The sequence below is a fragment of the Clavelina lepadiformis genome, chromosome 9 (assembly GCF_947623445.1).
Source record: "Clavelina lepadiformis chromosome 9, kaClaLepa1.1, whole genome shotgun sequence".
Lineage (NCBI taxonomy): Eukaryota > Metazoa > Chordata > Ascidiacea > Aplousobranchia > Clavelinidae > Clavelina > Clavelina lepadiformis.
In genome coordinates this window covers 11,793,045-11,804,321 of record NC_135248.1, presented here as the reverse complement: position 1 = coordinate 11,804,321, position 11,277 = coordinate 11,793,045, and the positions used below count along the sequence as shown (strand labels likewise).

At 38.8% G+C, this 11,277-nt stretch overlaps 2 protein-coding genes across 2 annotated transcripts; one reads left to right on the top strand and one right to left on the bottom strand.

Moving 5' to 3' along the window:
* Nucleotides 1–349: 349 nt before the first annotated feature.
* LOC143471394 (uncharacterized) lies at nucleotides 350–1,503 on the bottom strand. Its single transcript, XM_076969856.1, has 2 exons — nucleotides 508–1,503; nucleotides 350–388 (listed from the first exon to the last, which is right to left on the bottom strand). The coding sequence occupies exons 1-2, from the start codon at nucleotides 1,501–1,503 to the stop codon at nucleotides 350–352; spliced, it is 1,035 nt and encodes a 344-aa protein (XP_076825971.1).
* A 5,892-nt stretch (nucleotides 1,504–7,395) lies between these two features.
* Nucleotides 7,396–10,270, top strand: LOC143470158 (uncharacterized). Its single transcript, XM_076968095.1, has one exon. The coding sequence runs from the start codon at nucleotides 7,466–7,468 to the stop codon at nucleotides 9,731–9,733; it is 2,268 nt and encodes a 755-aa protein (XP_076824210.1). The 5' UTR covers nucleotides 7,396–7,465; the 3' UTR covers nucleotides 9,734–10,270.
* Nucleotides 10,271–11,277: the final 1,007 nt, after the last annotated feature.

The window sequence follows — 11,277 nt, the reverse complement described above, 5'->3', positions numbered from 1 at the left end:
TATCCTTGGAAATGGATATGCATCTACGTGAGTGTAAAGGTTAATCGTTTGCGAGTAGTCCACACACATTCGGGTTTTTCCTTCAGTGCGAACAACTACTATCTGTGCTCGCCACGGAGACCGACTGAGTTCAATTACACCATCATCTTGCATTTTGTTGATTTCTTCTCGAATAAATTGTTCGTCAGGTTTGCTATACCGCCGTGATTTGACTGCAATAGGTTTGCAAGACTTTGGTAACTGTGGAAATAAGGTTTCCATTGCAATAGTGGCCGCTGGTAAAGCACAGACTATGGGTTTGGATAAGGTAAAGTCTTCCTCAATACCACCATATTTGATTATAAGCCGATTATGCCGTTTCTGGAATGCTTGACCTAAGATCACGTCGCTGCATAAGTTGTCCATGACACCGAGTTGAACGTTTTCGTATTTGCGGTTGTTAACGACGATGTTGGTTGTGCAGGAACCTAACATTGTACATCTTAAGCTGCTTTGTGCCATGGATACTTCTTGGCGTGTTGGGGTTATTGGAAGATTCAGTGACTTTGCGGTGACGGCATTGATGTAGTTATCGGAACTTCCAGAGTCAACCAGAGCGCATAGGTTTTGATCACGTATTGATATCATTAACGCCGCTTCAAGTAGGTTGTGCGGATAAATGGCGCACAAGGTCGGTGTAGCTTTTGCTACTGTAGCGACGGTTTTCGAAGGGTATTTACTTTTACATACCTTCAGGAAATGTCCAATTTTTCCACATTTGTTGCACGTGAGATTTCGCGCTGGACAAGATCTCCTGTCATGAAAGTCATAACCGCAAAAGTAGCACTTTTTCTTTTTGAAAGAAGCTGCGATGTACGTCGTTGTCTCGAGCTCTCCTCTATTCTCTATTTCATTTTTACTATGAAGACTTTGCGGGCTTGTGGAGGCCGATGAGCATGTTGTGCTGTGCATGTTGTATGCGGAGGCATTCTTGCTTGCCATGTCTAACGCATTTGCTTGGTCTACTGCTGATTCGAGAGAAAGGGTTGTATTCTCTAGAAGTCTTTGACGGATCGAGGGAGATGCGAGACCGTTAATAAATGCATCTCTACAGAGTTCTTTGCGATATTGTTCCGCAGTAACATCTTCGCACTGGCAGTTTTTGCTGAGTATTTGCAACGTTTGCATAAACTGCGTTGGGGACTCGCTTTGTTGCTGCTTTCTCGTTGCCAATAAGTGGCGAGCAAAGATTTCGTTCGGTTTCTTGACGAGTAAATTTTGTAGGATTTCAACAGCAGAGTCGTACGTATCGCAATCTTCTATGAATTCAAATATCTCCGCCGACACGAAATTCGTCAATAGTTGAAGTTTGTTGATGGGAGGAGCTGTAGAAGTTTGTTCTCGCGCAAGTTCAGCTAGGAAGTTATCAAACGTTCTTTTCCAATGTTTCCACAATTTGCTGGCGGTTTCGCAGTTGATGTCAACTTCTAGCTTGGCAGGTTTCAGCGCACTTGTTTTAGACATGTTATTGTCAGCCTACGAATTACGTTAAATAAATTGTACTAAATGATGCCGTTATTCTTGGCTTTATTTAACGTAAATCATTCACCTGAAATAATAGAATAATAGTAAAACAATAATAGTAGAAAAGCACACAACCTCACAGCTCAAAGGATGTTCGTTTGTGACAATACGAACCGTGGAGTAATCTTAGTCTACAACTAAGGAATGCGCGAAGCAGACAAACACAAGTAATCAAGATAAACGAGGCGAGTTTAACACAGGAATTTTCATTACATATATTTAGTCTATCGGGAATAATTTTATGTGTCTGTTTTATACTGTTTGTCTTAAGCTGCTCCATAAGTGGTAGTTCCCATCAAACTGCGTGGGGTCAGAAGCAGCTCTACTCATCAATCGCTAAATGCTAAAACATGACGGCTTTTGTTTCTTCTAATTTTTTACGCCGCTGTCAGGCGCTATAGGGTAGGATTCGCGTTGTGCTCAGTCATAAAAAGAGGAAGATGGACTAAAATCTGTAACCTTCCACTGTATGCATGATGTGAACTTTGTAATATGCGTTCGTACATAACGTTTAAAACATGCATTGTTTTATTTCTGCTATAATTTGTGAGGTTATTTACGGATATCTGCGGTAGCTGGCCTTACAAGATGTAATTTATTCGTTTGATTACTCATCAGAAATGCGATGTGCGTTATCGGTCTTCAACAGGTTGACTTCACAATTCCACGATCAATGCCTGACGTCTCATGCCAATGTGAATACCGTGAATCGCTGGTTAGAACGGTCTCTAACCTTTTTTATACCACGGACCGGTTTGATGCATACTAACCTAATTGTTGCGTGGGCCGGCAAAGATAGTTTAAACATTTAACAATGAGACACAGACAAATTTGTCTTTACGTTAACTCAATCCGGTCTTATGCGTTTTTATTTCGAACTTACCTGAAAATTTTCGCTTAACGTAACTGCTGTCTATTTAACAACGTGCTTCGCTTTCGTTACAAACACTCAGGATTTTATTGGAGATCACGGCATCGATTTCGAGAATTAGAGAAACAGATTCAGAGAAAGCGAAATTTAGCCATGGCCGCTTGTCTTGCGCTTGGGAACGCATTGTGAGAATCACAGCATTACCGTGGACATTGTTTTGTCATAATCACTTGTGTTACTAATAGATGTAAACGTCTTTTGGTGCCTGATGGCACGCGCACGTTCGAAGTTTGCCAAATTACGCGTGTTGTACCTTAATTAAGGCAAAAGAAAACGGACGGAGAAAGAACGATGTATTGTCCCAGTAAAGTGTTTTAATTATCGCGATTAACCAAACGTACCTAAAGCAATCTGGATGCATAGTCTATACCAGGGGTGTCAAACTCAATCGCACCAGGGGCCAAAACTCAAAACTTATTTAACGCAGCGGGCCGGTCAAGGATAAAACTTGATTGAACAATTTGTGACAAGAAACATGAGTTGGAACAGGCAGCGAAACAACACCAAATTTTTGATGTTTTTGACGATTTTTGACTGGGTTATTTTTGATTATTCTTCTCATACATCGGTATGTTTCATTTTTCTCTTTGCAAAAGCATTAAAGAATTAACAAACAATAAAGAAAAAAGCAGCCCAGATTACAAGCGTTAGAATAAATCTATTTATTCTGTCGTATTGTGGGGCAACTGCTGTGCTGCTGTATTTTACGATTTGTTATAATCTTGTTTCTTGCTTGAAAAAAGTAAGTTATACTGCACAATGATCTCGCGGGCCAGAAATAGTTCTATGTATAAAATAGCATTGCGGTCCAAGTTTTAATGTAAAGCGGGCCGGATGTGGCCCGCGGGCCGGGAGTTTGACACGTATGGTCTATACCCAGGGTTACCATCGGTCTGGACTCAAAAATAAGGACGACCAGGAAACGAAAGAAGAATACTATCTTAATCAGTGCACCATAGAAGGCAATCAATGTTCCTAAAAAAACAAAAACGACACACTATTAGCATGTTCTTCATTTTGGTATCTCTTTGGTACAAAATGGTATATACTAAAGATGTCGAAATACCCAAAAGTAGGAATATCTGCCCTAAAAATAAGACAAAAATAAGAACGCAACTGAAAATAAAGACAATCCTTAGAAATAAGGACGGTATATCAACCGTGATACCAAAACAAATTTCATGCGACAAATATGCTGCTGTGTGTCTGCACGTGTTTTCTTTCATTTCATCTCGGCGGGAAGTGGAATAAAATAACTCGGGCGGTAATAGCACGTGTTGCCGGACACTCCACATTTGTTTGTTCTCAAAAATCAAACAGTTATTCATTGCGTCTTTCCCGAGTCATGCTGAACATTTTACAGAAATATGTCACTGTATTAAAGACACTTTCACCATAACGTGTCCTGTAGTGACTCAGTGGAAATCTCAACAGTACGTCATCTTTATACTAAGGTTGTTTTATCTGGACTGATTTAAATGTTAACCTGTTTTGCCTGCGCGTTCAAAATTGCGAAATAAACATAGAACATAAACGTTGACAAGCAAAACGTGCTTCTTGTGTTTTCTATTGAACTGTAAAAGTTTCGTTTTCAATTTTTCGCTTGAAATGTTTGAAACCTTTGCAGACCGGCTACAAAACTGTCCATGGTCCGTTGGCGGTTCTCTGGCCAGTGGTTGGGGTCTCCTGCCGTGAACTAATGTAGGGTATGATTTTATTTTCCAATTGTAATTTAGTTTTAAGATACCGATTCTTCAAATAACACACACACACACACACATTTTATCCATATTCGTGAATTCCGAACCGGAATATGTTCAAAAATAATCGCTAAGAAAGAAGAATGAAGGTTGACAACTTCAGTAGATAGAGTTTCTTTTGTGTCACCTATGCTTGTGATGTCATAAGAGAAACTAAAGGTGATTTCCAAACGAAAAGTCAACTGTTATTGCACATAAGTCGTCGTACCAATGAGCATACAGTAAAGTTGTCAACAGGTAACTAACCTGAGCTTATTTAAAACCTATGACAGGGTTTTAAGTAATATAATCGATATTATGGAGAGCCAAATTCCAGAAAAACATTTTTAGTTTAACTACATATACAGGACCGTCCGCTTCGAATAATTCGACACTTGAATCATCACTTATGGAGTATCCACTTGTAGGGCAACGTTTGTAGAGTTATTCTACAGTGTAGATACAAATCTTTGCCTTAAACTAGTGGAGTGGTACTTTTGAATATGTAAGTATCACCGCTAACTAAATTTTCCATTAGCAATCATGAAATATTACAAATGTACAGTGCGCGCCATGACTGTTCATACATATTCGTGCATATTCGCGCACGTATATACAGAGCGAGAAATAGACACAAAAATACCTAAACATTTTATCTACAGAATATAGCAACTACAACAAGATTAGCATTAAATTACGGAGCAAATTACATACCAAAACTCTGAGGTTATGCTACAGATATGAAAGTGGCTTTGTTTTGTCAAGAATTTACCGTCTCATCAAACATACCATTGAAGTTACGTGAAACTTGTCATTACGTCAGCACATATCGCATGCTTATTTGCATGATTAAATTTTCCGCTACGGAGTTCGTTTTAAGAATGGTACAGTTTTATGAAAACCGTTGACAAACCCTAGGCTTTCAAAGTATGAGATCTATAGTGGTGGTCGCTGTTGTGTTATAGCAAAAAAAATCAATTGCAATAAAAATTGTGCGCATGTTCATGCTGAAAAAGTAAATTTTCCAGCATAATTATTATTTATTAACTTGTGGATCTGGTATCGCTAAGGAGCATTTTCGGAAAACGAAAGTATCACACACCAGCTTGAACTGAATCGAGTGGAACAGGAAGTAGGGTTGATGAATAATGTACATTCTCTCAGTTTTACGATATCTGCATATTTTTGTCTTGATTACACTGTATTAAGTAAATTTTTTATTCTATTTGTGTAATTCTAAATTCTAAAAGTTTGCAGCTTGCGGTCTATAGGCGCTTTATCACAGGTAAGAAGAAAGCATCACTTGACTCTACTTGTGAGCTTTTGTGGTCTTCAATGGGACAAGAGAGCATAAGAGTGTACTTTGAGCAGAGAAGGCAACGTTGCTGACACAAGTGCAGCTTTTGTGGACAACGTGGTGCAAAGTGTGAGTGTTGCGCTTTTTTCCAGTGCTTTGTTTTAGCACAAATGCTTTAATGTAAGCTACAGCGGGAACAGAATATGTTTATACCGCAGACAATAATTCGTACAAGCTTTTAGTTTCCTTGTTGTGAGTTATGTGTCAAGTATTTCTCAAGAGTCCATGTAGCGCTTTGTTGTTGCCATATAAATCGGTGGTAAACTTTTTGCTATACCAAAAGAGTGCTAACGATCTGGTGTAATTGCGCTTTAAATAGCAGACCAATACAAACAAGCCTTTTTGTATTAGATATAGTATAGTAAAGCAGTATATATACGGGACAATAAAGAACGCTGATACTGGGTCAATCACGTTACTGTATACTTGTATAGGCTAGCTAACGTGCTAACGAAGAAATACCTTTCCATAGGTAGGTGATTAGTAGCAGGTAGCCTATTAGTTATTTTCAGCATAGGAATGTCACAGAAGACAATATATACTTGTCAAGGATTCTTGTTTTTACAGCAGTTACCCACACAGGGCTAGGTCACTAGGCTAGTGACAACCGGCAAACCTGATCAGCTTGGTGCGCTGTAGGTCAGCTGCTGCATTCATCAGTACAAATACACTAAAGCTAGCTTAGCCTAGTTCACTCAAAAATGTTTCTGCTATACACAAAACTTCTGTTTAATTGTACGTATCTGGACGAATTGTCTGTGACAAGAAACTTTCTATTCGTAATTGGACCAAATACCTTGGTGGTGCACATTTTTTTATATTGTGAGGTAATTGGAACCGCCATCTTCGTCATAATTAAACAATGATTTTGCAGTTTTTGCCCCCTAGTTGGGTATTTATGGCAGTAACTGCATAACCATAACATAATTGTAAAAATTCTTTCTCAAGTGCACTGACTGGCAATTACTCTTTGGTTTAAGGCCGACTTACCTCTCACTGTAATTAAGTTAATAATGATAGGTCTAATGTCGCAAACAATTACCAACTCTTTGCAAATCAAATTTCATCAAAGCCTTACTTTGCAATATACTTCATCTTCATAAACTTCATACATATATTCACATTCGTATACAGTACTTCATCTTCAGCACCACGGTGATTACGTCACAGGCATATTTTATGTAAAAATTCTGGTTCATATTCAACCCTGACACGTTTAACTGTTTGGCAAGTTGTTAGTACGAGTGCAAGGAGCTGTTTTAATCTGTATTAATCCTAGCCAGGTAGAAGTTTTAGTGTTAGCTTAAAGAGGTTTATGTTACAGTGTCTGTTTAGTTGCATAGTGATTTCATTATTATGTTAAAACCAGACTTGTTCAATAGTAAAAGAGAACCACAGCCATGGTAGAACCTTTTTCAATGTGGATGACCCCAGTGGGCTGACAAAGTCTATCGTCTATCGTCTTTTTAAATGTGGAGGGGCCAGGTCATCCCAGTAAAAAAAGGGGAGCCCTACCCGCTCCCTTCCTTTTGCCATCTGTATTTACAATATGTCTATGTTATGTTTTCTGTGGCTAGCTAGTTATCATATCGTTTTCGAAAACCACGACATGACGTGACTAATAATGTTAATGTAAATTGTGATGTCCGATAGGCAGGATAGGATAGGCCGGGCAATCGACCGGGTGATACAGACGCCTTGTCCGTATCAACTGTTTAAAGTTTCAAAGTAACAATTCCAAAATAAATAGTACAAGAAATAAATTCCGATCTGACCTTACTGGGGTAACTTTTATTTTCAGGGTATAAGTTATTTGCGTAAGTTTCAAACATAAGATAAAGGGGCTTCTGATATTAAAAACTTGTTGCTGCCATTATGGAGGCTGCGGGCGAAGTTCGCTTTGGTGTGAATGATGTTGTTATGAATGGACTCAGCAAGGTCAATATGGCTTCACGTTTAACCAACGACGGCGAGAATTGTTTGCTCGGTTCAGAAAGCAACGCCATTTCAACAGAGTCGATTAAGTCAAAGGATAAACCGAGACACACGGAATCGTGTTGTTCTACCACTGAGGGATCCACGGATACCCAAGAAAAGTGCAGACTCCCTTTAAAAAGCATAAAATACTTGAATAAGGAGAAGGCATCGTTTGCTTGCGAAATTTGCAATAAAAAGCTTCTTACAAAAAGCTCACTTCGGAAACATCATAAATATGTTCATGAAAAGCAGGAATCGTTCATCTGCAAGACTTGTGACAAAAGCTACTCCAGCAGCGGGACTTTAAAACGACACGAAGCAACTCATCTTGGTGTGAAGTCGCATGTGTGTGATATCTGTGAGAAAAGATTCGTGAATAGACAGTATTTGAAAAGACACAGAGCAACACACTCAAACGAAAGACCATTTACTTGTCCGGTCTGTGAGCGAGGTTTTAAAACTAACTCAAGTATGATTGATCACAAGAATTCTCACGAAAACAAAAGATCGCCTCCTTGTTCAGTTTGTGAGAAAACATTTTGTACTGCTGCCGTGCTAAAACGGCATATTGCATGTGTTCATGAATTCCGAAAACCTTATTCCTGCCAAGTGTGTGAAAAGTCATTTGCACATCTTGGTCACATGAAACGTCACATGCGCATTCACACAGGGGAAACCCCATATGTATGCTCGATTTGTGACCGGAAGTACAGATGGAAAGAGCAATTAAATGCTCATATGTTAAACCACTCAAGTGACGAACCCGGCCCGAGGTATTCCTGTGACATCTGCAGCAAAACATACAAGGAACGAGGCTCCTTGAAAGACCATCTTAACAGTCATACTGGCGAAAAACCTTACATTTGTCCCACCTGTGGAAAGGCCTTTGCATGGAAAGCTGGTTTACGATTGCATGTAAAGCTACATACAAGGACCAAGGACTATTCATGCTCAGTTTGTAGCAAAGCTTTAGCCACCAAATCTGGTTTGAAATATCATATGCAGATTCACAGTGAGGAGAAACCTTTTTGTTGCCGAATATGCGAGAAAACTTTCACATCGAAATCAGGATTAAGAATTCACGTCCAAGGTCATTTGGATATCAAACCTCATTCTTGCGAAACTTGTGGTAAACGATTTAGATCAAAGGGAGAAATTAGATTGCATCATCTTTCAAGACATAACGAAATACGATCTTTTATCTGTCAAGTTTGTGAAAAATCTTTCAAAACTAAAGCTGCCCTCCAGGTCCATGAAAAATCACATTTGGAACAGCCTAAATATATTTGCCCTTTTTGTGACAAACAATTGCTAAGTAAATGTGGCTTCACTCTTCATACAAAGGCTCATATTGAAGGACCACCAAGTGATCACACTAGTAAAATAGATTCTGGTATCGAAGGAAGTTTAAAGATACAGAAGCCACATCTTCGCAAAGAAAAGAAATTTTCTTGTTCGATTTGCGACAAGCTTTTTGTAAACAAATCAAAACTGGAAGAACACATGAAAAGACATTTGGGAGTTAAACCGTTTTCTTGCGAAGTTTGTGCCAAATGCTTTGTAACAGAACACGAATTTGGACTCCACAAAGTAAGCCATAGTGACATACGACCGTTTTCCTGTAAAATTTGTGAAAAAACTTTTAAGAGAAAATTCGAACTTCGAAAACATTCTAAGTGTCATTCTCAAGTCCGTGAGCATGTGTGCCAGTTTTGCAGCCAATCTTTCTGTCGGAAATCCGACTTAAATTGCCACGAAAGATCTCACACTGGCATAGAACCTTACGTTTGTTCAGTTTGTGAAAAGTCGTTTTCCACAAACGCAAGTTTACGGGAGCACAGTGTTTCACATGACGAAACAAAATTTCCATGTGATAATTGCAACAAAGCATATGCGTCGCAAATAGCTTTGAATTTTCACATGACGTCACATTCTGATGAATCTCCCCATCGATGTGAAATTTGTTCCAAAGAATTTAGTGCTCGGGCATATCTGACGTCACATCGCATGCGGCATACTGATAAGCGGCCACACAAGTGTGACGTTTGCTCCAAATCCTTTAAGGTAAAGGAAGACCTAAGAAGCCATGAAAAGATCCACTATAACAAAATTGATTCTTCTGATGAAAAAAACCTTGACGACGGAGAAGGACACACATTTTTGTAGGAAAACAGATTTTCATAAAACGTTTCGTTTTCAGCTACTTGTGTTTTATTTCATGAAACTCTTGTAGGAGTTTAACCATATATGATGACTATAAACATAAAACGTTTATTTTTGCGGTGTCATAGTTGTACGCGTTGATGGAAATGCTTATCATGTCACAAGTATACATCATTGTGAGTTAAATATCATTTCATCATGTTATAAAAGCTTGTTTTTGGTTCGTCAAATTGGAGCTTGTTTCTTGGAAAGGAAAGAATGCGAAATAGACATAAGCTACCGGATTTCAATGCGCTTTTCAGATGCGCAGCCTGTGCAGGAAAAAACAGGCAAAAAGAAAATCTTTCACGATCGGAGATAGATAAAAAAAATTTTAATCTTTTATGCGGCATAATTTTGAAGTGGAGTTCTCAAAACAAGTTGGCTTTTAATCGAACAATAGCTAACTGTAAGTTTATCGGGGAAGGTAATTTTTATTAATGCTTCAATTTATTATATAGCTCTTATAACTCTCTAGTCCACCACGTACAGCTTAAGGGTTTATAGCAGGGGTGGGCAACATACGGCCCGCGACGGGATTTTGAGCGGCCCGCAGACAGTTTCCGGTCTTACATGATAATGTGGCCTGCGGCCAAATTCTGCCGCAATCCCTGTATTGCGTCACTGAATAAGTCCAAGTTTGCCAACCTGAGAAAGATGGCCATGAATCTACTTGTTCTGTTCGGGTCTACACACATTTGTGAGCAAACATTTTCGAATCTATTCAGGAATCCGGCCCGCCAAGTGCTTCATTTTCTCATATCAGGCCCGCCGACCGAAGAAGTTGCCCGCCCCTGGTTTATAGGCTATAGCCGCTATACGAAGTACGTACTGCAGCAACAAATCGTAGGAAATAAATGTCATGTACACGTTTCCTACAGCAGAAAAACAAAAATAATTTATCAGATAACGATTTTCATATATAACGCACCCGTTATTGCAATAACCACGTTATCAAAGAGTTGTCCACAATGACTAACACTATTCTACTTCATGGATGAGTCATCTTATTGTTTGTGTTCGACTCGCCCCTATCTATGACACCTACACAACTAGAAATAGCACATGCACAATCACATTTTATTGTGCATGAGCAAAATTCTTGTGACAATGAAATAAAAGGAACATAAAGAATTTTTTTCAAATAGCAAACGAAATCAAACGTTTGAAGAGTTGGTTCGTAAAAATAAAACGCTACACAAGACAAAGAAATATCAGTATAATATGATGCAATTCGAACCTCTTAAGCAAAATGGTTAAATTTGTTTACAGGAAACAAATACGGGTCTATTGGAATAACCTGTATTCTGCAATGGTACCATAAAGTGTTTACAGCGGGTATTAACGTCAATAACGTTCATTCAGATACAAACGAAGTTGTTTTTAACAAATGTGTGAGACAGTTTTCAGGTTTTCGCCATATCGACAAATAAATAGGCGTAACGTCCATAAAAAATAAGGCAAAAAGGGTTTTAATTACAGAAAACAAACCATCATGACGCAGGAAA

What these genes read in the sequence shown, in the direction of transcription:
- LOC143471394 (XM_076969856.1), bottom strand. Translation starts at nt 1,503, where the DNA reads ATGTCTAAAACAAGTGCGCTGAAACCTGCCAAGCTAGAAGTTGACATC. An exon ending in TAACCCCAACACGCCAAGAA is followed by an intron (nt 389 to 507) that starts GTATCCATGGCA and finishes CAACTTATGCAG; the next exon opens with CGACGTGATCTTAGGTCAAG.
- LOC143470158 (XM_076968095.1), top strand. Translation starts at nt 7,466, where the DNA reads ATGGAGGCTGCGGGCGAAGTTCGCTTTGGTGTGAATGATGTTGTTATG.